The sequence below is a fragment of the Nematolebias whitei genome, chromosome 9 (genome assembly GCF_014905685.2).
Source record: "Nematolebias whitei isolate Nwh7 chromosome 9, NemWhi1, whole genome shotgun sequence".
Lineage (NCBI taxonomy): Eukaryota > Metazoa > Chordata > Actinopteri > Cyprinodontiformes > Rivulidae > Nematolebias > Nematolebias whitei.
The window spans coordinates 10,192,054-10,210,436 of record NC_056506.1 but is presented as its reverse complement, the minus strand read 5'-3'; the positions used below and the strand labels follow the sequence as shown (position 1 = coordinate 10,210,436).

The following is an 18,383-nucleotide window of genomic DNA, read 5'->3' as shown; positions in this document are numbered from 1 at the left end:
ATTTCACAATAAATCTTTTAACCCTCTCAGTGGTTGTTGTTGTTGTTTGCGATCCGGCCTCTGGTTCATGACAGTAGAATCTGGCCATTATGGATCCAACACCAACCCGAGAGTGGTGCTCTAAGGTAGAAGGGGCTGTTAGTAAACTTGAGAAAGGGCTTCAGGAAATGGTTGTTTCTCTTCAAGCTTTGTCCCAACAGTCAAACCAAGTCATCAACCAAACCCTGTTGACTCCTGCACCAAGAGAACCACGGTTAGCCCCCCCTGAACATTTCAGAGGTGAGCCTGAGCAATGTCGACCATTTTTGACTCAGTGTGACATTCAATTTCAATTGCAACCTTCATGTTTTCCCACTGAGCATGCTAAAGTAGCTTATGCTGTCTCACTTCTCGCTGGAAGAGCCAAGACGTGGGGCACTTCTGAATGGTTAAAAGGTGGCGTGGTATGTCGTAATTTTTCTGAATTTCCAAAGAGTTGTGTCGGGTTTTTGACCCCATCCTCCCTGAGAGAGAGGCAGCCCGAAGAATTTTTGATATTAAACAAGGCAAGGATTCTGTAACCAAATACATCATTCACTTTCACTCTGTTTCAGCAGACAGTCATTGGGATGAACACGCACTCACTGACGCCTTCTTCAGGGGGCTTAATGAAGATGTTAAGGATGTGCTGGCAACAATGGACTATCCCTCATCTCTACGCCAGCTGGAGGAGGTGGCCACCCGTGTTGACCTTCGCCTGCGTGAGCGTGAGCGTGACCGTGAACAGAGTCGAGGCAAGGCCACAGCCATGTCCAGAACCAGACATCACCTTGTGGATCATGAACCTAAAACGGAACAAACCAAGCGCCCTCAGGATCCTCTGTATGCTACGGAACCCATGCAACTAGGAAGAAGTCGTCTGACCACCCAGGAACGAGAACGTCGGAGGAGGTACCATCTCTGTTTTTATTGTGGTCAAGGCGGTCATGATTGTCATCATTGTCCAGTAAAAGACCAGGCTCAGCAGGAGAAGAGAGGCTCCTGTTGAGTCTTAGTCATAAGATCAAGTCCTCTCCACCTATCATGTCCAAGTCCAAGGTCAAGTTCATAATAAAGGGTGGTCAACCCGTCATCGTCTCAGCTTTTATTGATTCAGGGGCCGACACGGAATTCATTGATAAAACCTTTGCCAAATCCATAGATCTGACCATTGTTCCATCACCTAACAACCATAAGGTCCTCGCTTTAGATGGTCATCCTTTAAGTCAATCTAGTCTTGAAACTGTTCCAGTCACCATGGTGTCGGCCAACAACCATTCGGAACTGATCAGATTCATTGTTATTGATTCATCCCAACTCCCAGTGGTTTTAGGTTCCACTTGGTTACGCAAACACAACCCCCAAATCGATTGGAGGAACCAAGAGATTGTAGGATGGGCTAATGAGTGTTATTCTACATGTATTCAGAGCCAACCCAGTTCACCAGCCCTTGTCACAGCCAATGAGGAGACCTATCCTAATCTAAGTCAGGTACCTAAAGAGTACCATGATTTGAAAGAGGTCTTTAATAAATCAAAAGCTACGTCCCTTCCGCCACATCGTCCATACGATTGTGGTATTGACCTGATCCCAGGTTCTACCCCCCCTCGGGGTAGATTATATTCTTTGTCTGGTCCCGAGCAAGAGTCCATGAGGAAATATATAACAGAGTCCCTCCAAGCTGGTATCATTAGACCTTCAGCATCCCCCGCTGGTGCAGGTTTTTTCTTTGTAGGGAAGAAAGATGGGTCACTTCGTCCATGCATTGACTATAGAGAACTTAACAAAATAACCATAAAGAACAAGTATCCTCTGCCCCTCATGAACTCTGCTTTTGATATAATCCAAAATGCTAAGATATTCACCAAACTGGATCTTCGCAACGCTTACCATTTGGTCAGGATACGGCGGGGAGATGAATGGAAGACAGCTTTTAATACCGCAGATGGCCATTATGAATATCTTGTTATGCCATTCGGCCTCACCAACGCTCCTGCCGTTTTCCAAGCCCTGGTTAATGATGTCCTTCGTGACATGATTAACATTTACGCTTTTGTTTACCTTGATGACATACTTATCTTTTCACAAGATAGCATTTCTCACCGTCGCCATGTCAGAGCTGTCTTAACCCGCCTTTTACAGAACAACTTGTTTGTCAAGGCAGAGAAGTGTGCTTTCCACCAAGTGTCCACCTCATTCCTTGGGTTCAACATTTCTCCAGGTCAAGTATCCATGGAACCCGGGAAGGTATCAGCGGTGGTGGATTGGCCCAAGCCCAAGGATCGTAAACAGCTGCAAAGGTTTCTCGGTTTTGCAAATTTTTATAGGAGGTTCATTAAGAACTACAGTTCAGTTGCAGCTCCTCTTCATTTTCTCACCTCATCTAAGACCAAGTTCATCTGGGACTCCGTTGCCAACCAATCATTCCAGAAGCTCAAAACATTGTTTTCCTCTGCTCCAATCTTGCACTCTCCAGACCCCGAGAAACAATTCATTGTGGAGGTCGATGCATCCAGCACCGGGGTGGGCGCCATCCTCAGTCAGCGCAGCACAGATGGTAAGATCCACCCCTGTGCTTACTTCTCCAGGGCACTCTCCCCCGCTGAGAGAAACTACGACGTGGGAGACCGTGAGCTTTTGGCAGTCAAGATGGCCCTGGAGGAATGGAGGCACTGGCTGGAAGGTGCGAAGAAGTCCTTTTTGGTATGGACCGACCATAAAAACCTGGAGTACCTTCGCACAGCAAAGAGACTCAATCCCCGTCAGGCCAGGTGGGCTATGTTTTTCTCTCGGTTCAGTTTCACCCTCTCTTACAGACCCGGGCCCAAGAATGCCAAGCCGGATGCCCTGTCCCGGGTCTTTGAGGTCAAGGAAGGGCCCTCAGAAGAGGTCGAGTTCATCCTGCCTGAGACCGTACGTCTTTCTTTGACTCAATTAGAACTCGATCTCCAACAAGTCCAACTCTCCGAGCCACGTCCACCCACCTGTCCTAGGGGGCGCCTGTTTGTCCCCAATCAAAAGGTAAAAGAGGTTCTTGAATTATGCCATTCATCAAAGTTGTTCTGTCACCCAGGAATCACCAAGACCCTCCAACTCATTCGCGCCCGATTCTGGTGGGCTACGCTTACGGAGGACACCAAGCACTTTGTCAAGTCATGTCCCGAATGCAATCGTGCCAAGTCTTCCAATCGCCCACCTGCCGGGCTGCTACGACCCCTGCCAATTCCTTCACGCCCATGGTCACATATTGCTATGGACTTTGTGACTGGATTACCCCCTTCTGAAGGTAATTCAGTGTTATTGACCATTGTGGACCGTTTTTCTAAAATGGTCCACCTGGTTCCTCTCCCCAAGTTACCTTCTTCCAAGGAGCTCAGCGTTATCATGGCCAAGGAGGTTTTCAGGCTCCATGGGCTCCCCCAGAACATTGTGTCTGACCGAGGTCCCCAATTCATTTCCAAGTTCTGGAGGGAGTTTTGCAACCTGCTAGGGATCTCGGTCAGCCTCTCGTCAGGTTTTCATCCCCAAACGGATGGACAATCTGAGCGTACCAACCAGGAGGTGGAGACCAAGCTTCGGCTCCTCTGCGAGGGGGACCCGAGGAAATGGACGTCCAACCTCCCTTGGATTGAACAAGCAATCAACTCTCTTCCATCCTCTACATCAGGTATTTCACCCTTTCATGTTGTCTATGGATTCCAACCCCCTGTTTTTTCAGTCCAGGGGAGAGAAGCTCGGGTTCCCTCTGCACGACCCGCAATTTTACGTTGCCAGCGAGTCTGGAGAAAAGCCAGGAGAGCCCTAATTTTGGCCACCAAAAGGTACGTTCGGGGGGCTAACCGCAGGAGAACGCCTCAACCATTGTACAAGGTGGGCCAGAAAGCGTGGCTCTCCACCAAGGACCTTCCTCTCCGTGTGGAATCTAAGAAACTAGCACCACGTTTCATTGGTCCTTTTCTGATTACCAAAATAATCAATCCTGTCTCTGTTCGCTTACAGTTACCCAGGTCCATGCGCATTCATCCAACGTTTCATGTCAAGACTCAAGCCATTTGTCCTGCCACGTTTTCGACCCACCACCGACCTCCCACCACCCGCCTGACTCGTTCAGGGGAGCCCAGCCTACACGGTCCGACGCCTTCTTCGATCCAGAAGGTGGGGGAGAGGACTCCAGTATCTGGTAGACTGGCAGGGGTACGGCCTGGAGGAACGTTCCTGGGTGCCCTCACGCAATATTCTGGACAAAACCCTCATTAGAGACTTTCATCGACTGAACCCTCTCCAGCCTGGTGGTCCTTCAGGAGCCGGACCTTGAGGGGGGGGGGGTTCTGTCATAGCTCTGCTCTCTGTCAGCTCCTCTGTCATGCTGCACACTCAGTAATCACTCAACTCATGTCACCTGTCACCGCTCATTATCCCACAGCTCCACCACCTGGTCCAGTCAGTACTTAAGCTCACTCATTCCTCTCAGTCTGGGCCAGATTCTCTATCCTGTCTCATCAGCAGTAGACTTTCCAGCATTCCATTGATTGACTCATCACGTTCATGACCCTTGCCTTGACCACGACCACGCTTTTGCCTCAGCCCTCGTCTGCTTTTGCTCATCTGATCAGGTACCGACTCATGCTCTTGTTTTTTGACTCTCTTTTTGGATCACGTACTGGATACTTCTGCTGAACAACTGACTTCACGGTATGATCTCTGCCTTTCCCTTCTGACTGTTTTTTGGATCACGGATTAAAGGTCAAGCTCATTCTGTAACACGGACTTATCCTTACCCCTGAATCTGATTCCCACAGATTCATTTCCCCAATTAGTCTCTTTCCCCCTGCATCTACTAACCTTTATCTTTTAGTTGCAAGCCTGTTGGACTCCGTTCCAGTGGACCTTAACATCAGTTCTACTTCTACTGGCAGCCCGCCACTACAACACTACCCAATCACGAACTACCAATCAGAAGATCGGAACCAGCCCAGAACCGGACCTACTCCAGAGTTTTACTTTATTTCACAATAAATCTTTTAACCCTCTCAGTGGTTGTTGTTGTTGTTGTTTGCGATCCGGCCTCTGGTTCATGACAACAGAAGCTTGAATATGATATTGGGATTACAGGAACAGCTCTATTTAAATCATATCAATCTGATAGATTCCAGTTTGTAAATGTAAATAATAAATCTTCTTCAAACACCAAAGTTGGTCATGGAGTTCCTCAGGGCTCAGTGCTTGTGCCAATACTTTATATATGCTTCCATTAAGTAAAATTATTAAACAGCATGGGATAAATTTTCATTGTTATGCTGATGACACACAATTATATTTGTCCATTAAACCCAATGAATCCAATCAGCTACTTATACTACATAATAAGCATGTCTTAAAGACGTAAAAACCTGGATGACCCTAAATTTTCTCCTGTTAAACACAGACAAGACTGAGGTTTGGTTTTTGGACCTGAGCACCTTAGGAATAAATTTTTAAGTCTTTCTCCCTCCTTAGATGGCATTAATCTGTCCTCCAGCTCTAATGTTAAAAATTTTGGTGTTTTTTTTTTTATCAGGACATGTCTTTTATCCCCCACATAAAAAAAACGTTACTAGAACTGCCTTCTTCCAACTGGGTAATATCGCTAAAATTAGAAACATCTTATCTAAAAATGATGCAAAAAAAACTGGTCCATGCATTTGTCATGTCTAGACTGGACTATTGCAATGGTTTATTATCTAGATGTCCAAATACATCTTTAAAACGTCTGCAGTTGATCCAAAATGCTGCTGCCAGAGTCTTAACTGGAGTTAGTAGGAGAGATCATATTTCTCCAGTTTTAGTTTCTCTCCATTGTCCCCCTGTCAAATCCAGAAAAGAATTCAAAATCTTACTTCTAACCTACAAAGCTCTCAAAAACTTGGCTCCATCTTATATTACAGATCTTATTGTTCCATATTTTCCTAATAGAGCACTTCGCTCTCAGGCTGCAGGTTTACTTGTGGTTCCTAGAATTTACAAATCAGAATGGGAAGCAAATCCTTCAGTTATCAGGCTCCTCTCTTGTGGAACCAACTTCCAATCTCTGTCCGTGAGGCTGACACTTTATCCAGTTTTAAAACTAGGCTTAAGACTTTCCTTTTTGCTAAATCCTATAGTTAGGGTTGGCTAGGGTTTCCTGAGCTGTCCCTTAGTTATGCTGCTATAGGCTTAGACTGCTGGAGGACAAACTGAATACACTTTTCACTCTGCTACTGTCTTTGCTTACTCTGCTCAACCTGTTTTGTATTTGTAATTATTTTTTCTATCATTAACGTGTTTTTATTTGTCTTTCAGATACACCTGGACCTATACCTGGACCTACCATTCTGTGTTCGCCTGTCTCTCCTTCCTGTCCTCTCAAACCAGCCGGTCAAAGCAGATGGCCGCTTGTCCTGAGCCTGGTTCTGCTGGAGGTTTCTTCCTTTTAAAAGGGAGTTTTTCCTTTCCACTGTTGCCACTGTGCTTGCTCAGGATGGGAGACTGCAACAAAGCCAAGATTCAACATGTCTGCTGGCATCCTTAGATAGAGAACTTTACTAATGTGCGTTTATGTATGTGAATGTTCCTGTAAAGTGCCCTGAGACAACTTTGTTGTGATTTGGCGCTATATAAATAAACTGAATTGAATTGAATTATAGACATATTCATATTGCTATTTAACATTTGACATTTGGGCCAGGGGTCATTTAAAATGGAGTGTAGCAAAATGGAAGACTGTTCTGTGGTCAGATGAGTCACGATTTGAAGTTCTTTATGGAACACTGGGACGCCATGTCATCCGGACCAGAGAGGACAAGGATAGCCCAAGTTGTTATCAACGATCCGTTCAGAAGCCTGCATCACTGATGGTATGGGGTTGCATGAGCGCTTGTGGCATGGGCAGCTTGCATGTCTGGAAAGGCACCATTAATGCAGAGAACTATGTTCAGGTTCTAGAACAACATATGCTCCCACCTAGACGTCATCTCTTTCAGGGAAGAAAGAGACCATCTCATCACAAGCAGAACTGGTTTGTTCCACTATGGAGTAAGCTGTTGCGGGAAGAATCAGTTTTGTTGTGTGTCTCCTTGACTGATGAAGCCTTCCGGACTGAAGGCAAAACGTTTCAGCACAAAAAAAAGAAACTGTCCAGATGACCTGACTGAAAAATGTTGGATTGTACTAATTGGCTTTTACAATGCATGTGAATGTTTCTTTACAGTACCCTGAAATGACTTCTGTTGTGACTTGGAGCTGCAGAAATAAAATGAATTGAATTATATAAAGTTTTAAAATTATATCAGCTCGTTTATTAAGAGCAGAAAATTACATTAATTTCAAGGTTCAAGGTTCTTTATTGTCATTCGCATTACATGTGTTACATGTGCATGTACATGTACATGTGGTACAATTTGGTACAACGAATTTGTTTACCCAAGGTCGCAGTTATACCCAAAAATAGCAAAAACATATATAAAGTATAAAAAGAAACAGTATACAAGAGTCTAAGATATACACTAAACACTAATAATGTAAAATAATACAGTATATTAAGCAGCAGCCTAGTTTATATTACTAAACAAAAACAGGAGCAGGCACAAAGGCTGATTGTTTTGTTAAAACTGTTAAAAGTATGTGAACACCACTGTTACCAAATTTTCCATTTTGAAATTCCAGACCTTATCATTAATTTGTATGTTGACATTTGAATAATTTCTTCCATTCAAAATAACAGTAAGTTATTATTTCATTGTTCTTAGTTCTTTAAGAATATTATTGAGCTTGTTCTTGTTCTTTGTTTAAAACAGGTCTCTCTTGTAAATGAGTCCCCGTGGCTCAGTGAGACTAACCTGTATAAATAAAGGTTGAATGAATGAAAAAAGTTAATCATGTTTCTTGCTAGTTTATCTGCATACGTAAATACAATTATTAAATGTGGGAAGAGGTTTCTCCTCAAATTTTTTTTTTAGTAAAGGCTAACGTAAAAACAGTTATTCATCGTTTAAATAGAATGCAACACACATTATTATTATTATCATTAATAATGCCCTGTTTATTAGTGCAATTTTCAGAAATGTTTTTAATGAGATTTGTAAGAGTCTGGAAATACTCGGGATTTTACTGAACTCATCTAGACCTGAAAAACCCTGAAATTAAAGTCAATATTACAAACCTTTGAGTTCGATGTGAAGGAAGCTGCTTGCTCCCAGGCTCTCTACAAAGACTCCATGAGACGAGGACGTCTTGAAGTAGAAGGAGACATCAGTACTGGTCGGTCCTGAAATGGACTGGAAGTGGAGGGAAGAGGCCGGGCTGCTGAACGAGGCTGCGTTCCAGTAGTCCCCTTCAGAAAACATAAAGCCAGGATTATCTCCAGGCATCATGTCCGTATGTGACAGAGACACAGAGAGAGGAGCACTCACGGTCCCCCCGACACTTCAGAGGCCCAACAGTCAGTTTGGCCTCAGATCCAGTTCTGCTCGTATCACCAACCACTACCTCCCTGACTGGTAAATGGTCTTTATAAACCAGCATGCCGGCATCCTCCTTCCTGTGAACACAACAACTTTTCTCAGTAAGCGTAACTTTAATTTCTTACATTTTGGTTTGTGACTGAAAAACAGGTATTCATAGTAGGTATGGGTCCATAAGTGGTTTCAATATACACCACGGTGTTTACCACCAGTAAAGATTTCCCTCATTATGTTCCTATGATTTAAATACCTTAATACTAGGTCAAAGTGGCATGTAAATGGTCTGCATTTATATAGCACCTTTCTATCTTATCCAGATACTCAAAGCGCTTTACACTACAATCTGTGCCCTCATTTACCCATTCATACAGCACTTTACTAGAACTCTACAAAGCTAATTGAGCAAATCATTCCAAAGAGACTAATCAGTGCTTTGAGATCACATTCATACATCGATGGGACACACATCGGAGGCAATGAGGGGTTCCGTGTCTTGCCCAGGGACACTTTGACATGTGACTGCTGGTGGATTCGAACCCCCAACTCTTGTATTGGAGGACAACTGCTCTAACCACTCAGCCACATGTGCATGGTTTGTTTTCAGCCTCTCCGTGACCAGACTTGTTGCTGGATTTAACTGTCTAACACCCGTCTCTCTCTTATTCTTTGTTTGTTGTTGTCGTTTGTTAAAGTAAAAATCTAATAATAATCTAAAAATATTCATATTACTGGCAGGTTAGTTTAAAATGTAACTTAAAATGTAACCTTCATCTGAAATATTGTAAATAAAAGACATTATAAATGAAAAAGCTGATCAAAAATTGGTTTAAAATCAGGAAAAAGCTGACAATGAATTTAAACAATGACTGTCAACACGTTCAAATGTGTTCTCTCAGTTTACGTTTTTAGACCTTAAAATATTTATATTACTATAACATAACATCTAAAATAAAATAATTGTTGAGCTATATTTGATATAATTTTGGCAGAAGTAGTAATGTTTGCATTTTTTTTCTCTAATTTTAAGTCTGTAGCACCATGAAACCACAGAGGTTTGTTTCTCATGTGACTAATATGTTAAAATAAAATTTAAAAAATAAAATAAAATTCAAATAAATAAAGTTTACTCCTCCTTAAATCGCCACCTTATTGTGGTGGAGGAGTTTGTGCGCCTGAATGATCCTCAGAGCTATGCTGTCTGGAGCAATTGTAATTATCCCTGGTAGGGTCTCCCAAGGCAGATTGGTCCTAGGTGACAGGCCAGACAAAGAGCAATTCAGAAGACTTATATGGACAGGAAAGAACAAGGAGCTCAGTGTCCCTTGCTTGGACGAGGGTTACCGGGGCCCCACCCTGGAGCCAGGCCTGGGGAGGGGCTTGTCGAGGGGCGCCTGGTGACCGGGTCTCTACCCATGGAGCCCAGTCGGGCTCAGCCTGAAGGACCAACATGGGGTTGCCTTCCTGTGGGACCACCACCTGCAGGAAGGGCCATAAAAGTCAGGTGCATGATGCCAAGGGCAGTGGTCGAAAGCGGGGCCTTGGCACTCTGACCCTGGCTTAACAAATCTGGCTCTTGGGACATGGAATGTGACCTCTTTGGGGGGAAAGAGTCTGAGCTTGTGCGTGAGGTTGAGATGTACTGACTAGATATAGTTGGGCTCACCTCGACGCACAGCATGGGCTATGGAACCAATTACCTTGAGAGGGGCTGGACCTTATTGCCTCTGGAGTTGCCCATGGAGAGAGGCGTCGAGATGGTGTGGATCTACTTTTAGCCCCCCGACTTGGTGCCTGTGTGTTGGAGTTTTCCCCTGTGGATGAGAGGGTGGTTTCCCTGCGAGTTTGGGGGGGGGGGGGGGGGGGGCAGGCTCTGACTGTTGTTTGTGCATATGTGCCAAATGCAGGCCAGAGTATCTGGCCTTCTTGAAGTCCTTGGCGGGAGTGCTGGAAGGTGAGGCAGCTTGGGACTCCTTTATTCTGCTGGGGGACTTCAATGCCTTCGGGGTTAATAACAGCCGGTCAAAGCAGATGGCCGCTTGTCCTGAGCCTGGTTCTGCTGGAGGTTTCTTCCTTTTAACTGTTGCCACTGTGCTTGCTTAGGATGGGAGACTGCAACGAAGCCAAGATTCAACTTGTCTGCTGGATTCCTTAGATAGAGAACTTTATTAATTGGCTTTTATGTATGTGAATGTTCCTGTAAAATGCCCTGACACAACTTTGTTGTGATTTGGCGTTACATAAATAAACTTAATTGAATTGAATTGAACAGTGTGACCTGGAGGGGCAAGATTGGGAGAAACAGCCTCTGAACTCGAGCAGTCTTCTTTTGTTGGACTTCTGTGCTAGTCACAACTTGTCCATCACAAACGTCATGTTAGAACATAAGGATGTCCATAAGTTCACTTGGCACCAGGACACCCTAGATCGTAGAGCCATGATGGACTTTGCAGTCATGTCATCTGATTTGTGGCTGTTGGTTTTGGATACTTGGGTGAAGAGAGGTGTTGAACTGTCAATTGATCACCACCCCTGTAGTGAGTTGTATCAAATGGAGGGGAAAGATGCCGGACAGAGCCGGTAGACCCAAACATGTAGTGAGGGTTTGCTGGGAATGCTTGGCAGAAAAACTAGTCTGAAAAAAACACACAACAAAACTGATTCTTCCCCCAACAGCTTACTCCAAAGTGGAACAAACCAGTTCTGCCTGTGATATGTTCTGTCTGATGAAGCCTTCCGGACTGAAGGCGAAACGTTTCAGCACAAAAAAAGAAACCATCCAGATGAGCTGACTGAAAAATGTTGGATTGTATACCTGGATTATTGAGCATGGGCTTTGTTGTTTAGTCTGAAAAAACTTAAACTCACACCTCAAAGAGAGTTTTAATCGCATCCCAGCTGAGGTGTGGGACATTGTGTCTGAGTGGGCCATGTTCCACACCTCAATTGTTGAGATAGCTGCCTTGAGCTGTGGCCACAAAGTTGTAGGTGCTTCTCGCAGTGGCCACCCTGGAACCCGGTGGTGGACACCCTGGGTTAGGGAGGCTGTCAAGCAGAAGAAGGAGTCCTATCCATCCTTGTTGGTTGGTGGAACTCCAGAGGCAGCTGAAGAGTACTGAAGGGCCAAGTGGTCTTCAGCCTTGGCTGTTGCTGAGGCAAAAGCTCAGATGTGGGAGGAATTCAAGGATTCAAGGTTCTTTATTTGTCATACACACCACATGTGGTACATGTGGTGGATGAAAAATGTGTATACAGGGTCCCAGTTACATTCAACAATATAATTAAAATGTAAAATAAAAACAGTAATAAGATCTGATATGCCATCCATTATCTTTACCCGCTTATTCCATTTTGGGTCACGGGGGTCGCTGCTGCCCATGTCCCGCAATCACTGTGCGAGGGGCGGGGTACATCCTGGACGGGTTGCAAGTCCATCACAGGGCCACATAGAGACAAATGAAACAAACAACCATTCACTCTCTCACTCACACCTAGGGAAAATTTAGAGTTACCAATCAGCCTAACATGCATGTTTTTGGTCTGTGGGAGGAAACTGGAGTACCCGGAGAAAACCCACGCATGCACAGAGAGAACATGCAAACTCCGCCCAGAAGGCCCCTGGACCAAGGTTTGAACCAAGGGCCTGCTCGCTGAGAAGCAGCAGCTCTACCAGTTGTGCCATCGTGTTGCCCAGATCTGATATGAACTAAGAAAAACGTTAACTAAAGTTCAGTTCAGTAAGGCCTTAGACAGACTATTGGTCGGCTCCGAGGAGATTCTGGCAAATTATCAGGTGGCTGAAGAAGGGAAAGCGGTGTTTTACTAGAACTGTTCAGTGAAGGTGGGGTGCTGCTGACCTCAACCATTGATGTCATCGGGAGGTGGAAGGAATACTACTCGGACCTTCTCAATCCCACCGACACATCTTCCATGGAGGAAGCAGAGTCTGGGGACTTCAGGATCGGTCTGTCCATAACCGTGGCTGAGGTCGCCGAGGCAATTAAAAAGCTCTGCAGTGGCAGGACTTTGGGGAAGGATGAGATTCACCACGATTTCCTTAAGGCTCTGGATGTTGTGGGGCTGTCTTGGTTGGCACACCTTTGCAACATCAGTGGACATCGGGGGCAGTGCCACTGGATTGGCAGATTGGAGTGGTGGTTCCCCCTCTTCAAAAAGGGAGACCGGAGGGTGTGCTCCAATTACAGGAGCATCCCTCTCCTTAGCCTCCCTGGTAAGGTCTATTCAGAGGTACTGGAGAAGTGAGTCCAATTGTTGGTCAAACCTCAGATTCAGGAGGAACAATGCGGGTTCCGTCCTGGTTGTGGAACACTGATTACCCTCACCAGGGTTCTTGAGGGGTCATGGGAGTTTGCCCATCCAGTCTAGATGTGTTTTGTGGACTTGGATAAGATGTTTGACTGTGTTCCTTGGGGTACACTGTGGGAGATGCTCCATGAGTATGGGATTGGGGGCCCTTCTACGGGCTGTTTGGTCCCTATTCAAGCAGTGCAAGAGTTTGGTTCGCATTGCTGATAGTAAGTTGGACCCTTTCAAGGTGGGAGTTGAACTCCACCAGGGCTGCCTGTTGTCAAGATTATGTCCATACCTATTTATAGACAGAATTTCTTGGTGCAGCCAGGGGATGGAGAGAGTCCATTTCCGTGGCCTCACAGGATTTCTTCTCTGCTATTTGCGGTTAATGTGGGCCTGTTGGAGTCATCATGCCGTGATCTTCAGCTCTCACTGGAGTGGTTTGCAGCCAAGTGTAAAGCAGCTGGAATGAGAATCATCACTTGCAAATCTGAGGCCATGGTCCTCAGCCGGAAAAAGTTGAATTTCTCTCTTCAGGTCAAGGGTGAGGTTTTGCCTCAAGTGAAGGAGTTCAAGAATCTTGGGGTTTTGTTCATGAGTGAGGGACGAATAGAGCATGAGATTGACAAGATGGATTGGTATAGCGCCTGCAGTATTGCAGAGTCTGTGCTGGTCTGTTGTGGTGAAGAGGGAGCTGAGCTGTAAGGCAAAGCTCTCGGTTTACCCGTCGGTCTACACTTCTACCCTCACCTATGGTCACAAACTCTGGGTAGCGACCAAAAGAATGAGATTGCAGATAAAGGCAGTTGAAATGAGTTTCCTCCACAGGGTAGCTGGACTCTCCTTTAGAGACAGGGTAAGTTCAGGTATCTGGGAGAGACTCAGAGTAGAACTGCTGCTCCTCCACATCGAGAGGAGCCAGTTGAGGTGGTTTGGGCATCTGGTAAGGATGCTTCCCTAGGGAGGTGCTTCAGGCATGTCCAACTGAGAGGAGACCTCAGGGAAGACCCAGAATACGCTGGAGAGACTACGTCTCTCGGCTTGCCTTGGGGTCCCACCCCAGAAAAGCTGGAAAAGGTGGCTATGAGAAATGATGTCTGGGCATTCCTGCTTAAGCTGCTGCCACCGTTATTCAACTAGAAATAAGTGGAAGAAAATGGATGATGGATGGAGGATGGATGAATGGATAAAGTTTTACTTCTTGAACAGAAGATGCCTTGTTGTTGGATTTCGAGCACACAAAAACATCAGACTTACTTGGGATTGTCGTAGGTTTTATTTGGTCACATTAAATCATAAAGAACTTTTCTGTATGGATCAGGAACACATCAATCAATACAGTACATAAACAATCCTGCATATATGTTGGTGGATGTAAAGTGGCTGCACTCACCAGGTTCGCAGGTCAGCGTCACAGTTGCAGAAGTGTTTGGGGTCTGTACAATTGTTTTCAATCCCACAGGCACATTTCTGTACCCCAGGTCCTGAACCCCCCCAGTACCAGTGCCTCTTGTTGTCTCGTCCCACCCACCAGGTAAATGGAGCACCATCTAGGAGTCAAACCAACAATTTTTTACAGTTTACTTTCATTTTTACACATCCAGCTTTTAAGTAACTACATTTAGTAACTACATTTGCTCAAATTCCTATAAACTTTGACAGAAATGTTGAACTTTCTATTTGCATTAGTCTTAATTTGTGTCGCCCCTGGACTCAATGTTTGGTGGACATGTGTTTTGTTGCCGTTTTACTTTTGTCATGCTAGGACAACTGGAATGCTGTTGTGTTTGTTGTCTAAACAGTTCTAAGACTCTCTGAGGGTTAGACCCATCAGAACTCCTGCAGCTTCATACTCCAGCCAGAGCACTAAGGTCTGAAGTCCAACAACTTCTAATCATCTCCACCCCACATCAAATACATCCAGACTCTTGAATTATTTAAATCCACTCTTAAAACACAAATGCACTACAGAAATATAGCTTGACCTAATTTAACACCCCCTGGGTCAGAGTGCACAACACTTGGCTGATGGTCACTTCTCCCAAGCGAAGAGAAAGAATTGGAAACAGCCTCCATTCCTTTCCAATGTTGGGGTGCCAGGTCAAAATCCAAAATGTCTGCTATCATTAATGTATGTACTTGTTGAAAGCATAACTTAAAAAACAAGTGAGGTACTGACTTCCATTTTGGTGTTTGGCTACATCTAGGTGTAAGAAAGGTTCTTTCAGAACATTGGGTTACCACATCAAAATCCAAAATGGCTGACACCATAGATGGGCACAGATGTATAACTTGAAAAGTAGGCAACGTGCTTTTTTCCATTTTGGTGTGCATGTTCCTCTAGACATTAAAAAAAGATTCCTATTGAAAATTGGGCCATAAGCTCTGCTCTCATGAGCTAGTACCATACCATACCATACCATACCATACCATTTTATTTACAGAGCACTTAAAACAGCGACAAGGCCAACCAAAGTGCTGTACAGACAGAACAGCAGGTAACACACAAAGCAATATACAAAATTAAGTAAATCAGAATATAGACATAAAAACGATACAGATAATGACGACTAACCAGTGTGGAGCATACAGGTTCAAAACACAGATCATCTGGCGTTGAATGCTATTGAATAGTAGTGGGTTTTTAAACGGGACTTGAAAACCGAGAGGGAGGGGGCCTGTCTGACAAGCAGAGGTAACTCGTTCCAAAGTCTTGGTCCTGCTACAGAGAAGGCCCTGTCACCTCTGCACTTAAGATGAGTTCCTGGAACTGTGAGGAGCAACTGGTCCGCTGACCTCAGGGAACGTGGTGGGACATACGGTTGTAGCAGATCAGAGAGATGGGGGGGAGAAACTGTTCAGTAATTTGTAGACATACATGAGTATTTTGAACTGGATTCGAAAGTGAACCGGTAACCAGTGCAGTGAGGCCAAAACTGGTGTGATGTGCTCTCTTTTGCCTGTACTGGTTAAAAATCGGGCTGCTGCATTCTGGACAAGTTGTAGTCGTGCTATGGAGGTCTGACTGATACCAAACAGGAGTGAATTGCAGTAATCAAGCCTAGATGTAATGAATGCATGTATTACTGTCTCCAGGTTATTTTTGGACAATATGGGCTTCAGTTTAAACAGCCGCCTCAGTTGGAAAATCATGATTTAACAATCACATGATTGTTAAGTTTCAGGGAAGGGTCCATTATCACTCCCAGATTAGTGACTCTTTGTTTTTCTGACAGGGTTAGAGCGGAGAGGTCTATGCAGTGGTTTGTGATTGTGTCATTGGGAGGGAACAACATGACTTCAGACTTCTTTTCATTGAAACTTAAGAAGTTTAAAGCCATCCAGTCCCTGATGTCAGCCAGGCAGTCGAGCAGAGGTTGAATAGAGCATGTGCCATTGTGTCTTAGGGGTAAGTAAATTTGACAGTCATCGGCGTAGAAGTGGAAGGGCATGTTGTGTTTCCGGAAAATAGCACCAAGCGCACTAGTACCAATAATACACATAACGTATGCTTTTGAAGATTCTCAGTCATTCAGGACATGATAAATTCAAAAAACGTTCAATACAAAAACAACTGGACTTTATTTGTAACAGAACAGAATTCTGTTACAAATAAAATCTAGTTGTTTTTGTATTGAACGTTTTTTGAATAGTACACATAACGTATCTGCTCAGGACTAGTTATGGATAAGTTACTCAGGTTAGATATTCATTCATCTTGTTAGCAATACAGTATGTATATGTAAAAAAAAAAGCTTCCAGTTGATATTTTATTCCATTTTCAGCGTATGTCTGCATGTTGGACACAACTTACATACATCGACATAAGTTCTCTAAAACATTTTAGTGTGACAGGGCTGTGAGTCGGCTACACTAAGCTGAAAATTGTATCTTTTGATTTCTTTTAGCCCATCTACATCACTCAGGCAGTACAGAGGCAGTGGTTAGAGCGGCCACCTCATAGCAGGAAGATCACAGATTCAAGAGCCAGCTGCAGCCTTTTTTGGCAGGAGATAATTTTTTTTCTTCTTCTTTCGGCTGCTCCCTTCTTCAGGGGTCACCACAGTGAGTAACTCACACGAAGACTTGGCAATTGTTTTTACGCCGGATGTCCTTCCTGACTCGGCCACAGACCACCGAGCTACCACAGCCCTCTGTGTGGAGCAGAGAGCTGCCATCTAGGGCGCCCGGGGGAGCAGATGGTGGGGGTCAAGGACCTTGCTCAAGGGCCCAGAGTGGGACAAATGAGGGTGGAGGCAGGTGTGGGTGCTTCACCTTTCCCACCCACATTTTGATGTTGTCAGTCTGAGGAGAACCAGTCTGATTCCAGGCCCATGTTCTGTAAACTCTGCGACACCACCACTCAGTTAATAATTAAAGCCCCCAGTATACTCCCACGTACGTCCGTTCATGCGTATGTACGCGTGTACTGTACGCAGTGGGTTCAGACTTCATACTTGAGCGTACAACCTGAGCAGCTGCAGAGCAGCTTCATAGACAAGGGGCGTTTACCTTGGGACAAATAGAGTTCGCTGATTGGTCATTTGCTGACACACCTACTGGATTGATTGACAGGTCAGAAAAAAAAAAAAAAAACGAGCGCTGGCAGTCTCAGCCGCAGCAGTGTTCTGTGTTTTTATATGTTGTTAATAAAAAGATCTAAAAAATAAAAAAACAGGGAGCGCTGGCTCTGCAGCCCACACATCAGACCAGCCCACCAGGAAATCTCCAGACTCTCCCACAGCCATGCTGGACCTGAGTTTAATTTGCTCGTGACAAATTCCTTCATTTCTCACCATCACCATTTCAGTCATGGCATCAACGGAGGAGGAAGAGATCACTTGCCTCTTGGCAAAAAACAAAACAAAAGGCCAGATAAGGGATGAAAAAGGGGAATTTAATACATTGGTGTCGCATACGAAACCGTCTGTCGCTGAGTAGTTTATTGTGCGACACCATGTACACGTACGTGTTCGTAAAAATTGAGCTTTGCACGGACATGCCCTGGGGTTACGCTCGTACCTCCGCGTACGTACGTGCGTACCTCCGCGTATGGACGTATGCGGGAGTATACTGGGGGCTTAACTCTAAATTATCACCCAGTGAAATATTTCCTACCTCTTATTTTGTATCCAGTTTTAGTTCTAGTCTTAGTTATCTGCTTGTGTTGAACCTGTTTTACCACATCTATTTTTTTTTACTTTGTCTCTGATTTTCTTTTTTTTATGTTATTTAACCATAAGTTTTATTTATTTTAAATTTGTCAATAATTTGTTATTACTATCTGATAAATTAAACAAAGCCATCCTGAGGTCCACAATATAAACAAGTAGTTTTCATTCATTCAACATTTATTTAGACAGGTTAATTCCATCGAGCCTCGGGGACTCATTTACAAGACCTGATTTCTTAACAGAGTGATGACAATAGTGAATTACAACGACAACAATAGACAGTCAAAAAGGAGGCATACATTTTTTTTATTTTTTTTAACAAATCAAAACAAAATAGCAACCAAAAGGATAGTCAAAAGGAAAAGCAGCGAAAAGAAAGGAAAAAAAAAACACCTCAGCTAGATTG

At 44.4% G+C, this 18,383-nt stretch overlaps 1 protein-coding gene across 1 annotated transcript in view; it reads right to left on the bottom strand.

Annotated features, from left to right (window-relative positions):
• LOC119414869 (contactin-associated protein-like 2) overlaps positions 1-18,383 on the bottom strand; it is a 391,521-nt gene that overhangs the window by 184,832 nt on the left and 188,306 nt on the right. Inside the window, exons 15-17 of the mRNA XM_037681990.1 lie at positions 14,197-14,353; positions 8,445-8,572; positions 8,195-8,365 (exon numbers count right to left, since the gene is read on the bottom strand). Coding sequence (XP_037537918.1) covers positions 8,195-8,365; positions 8,445-8,572; positions 14,197-14,353 — 456 coding nt within the window. The remainder of the gene's footprint in view (positions 1-8,194; positions 8,366-8,444; positions 8,573-14,196; positions 14,354-18,383) is intronic.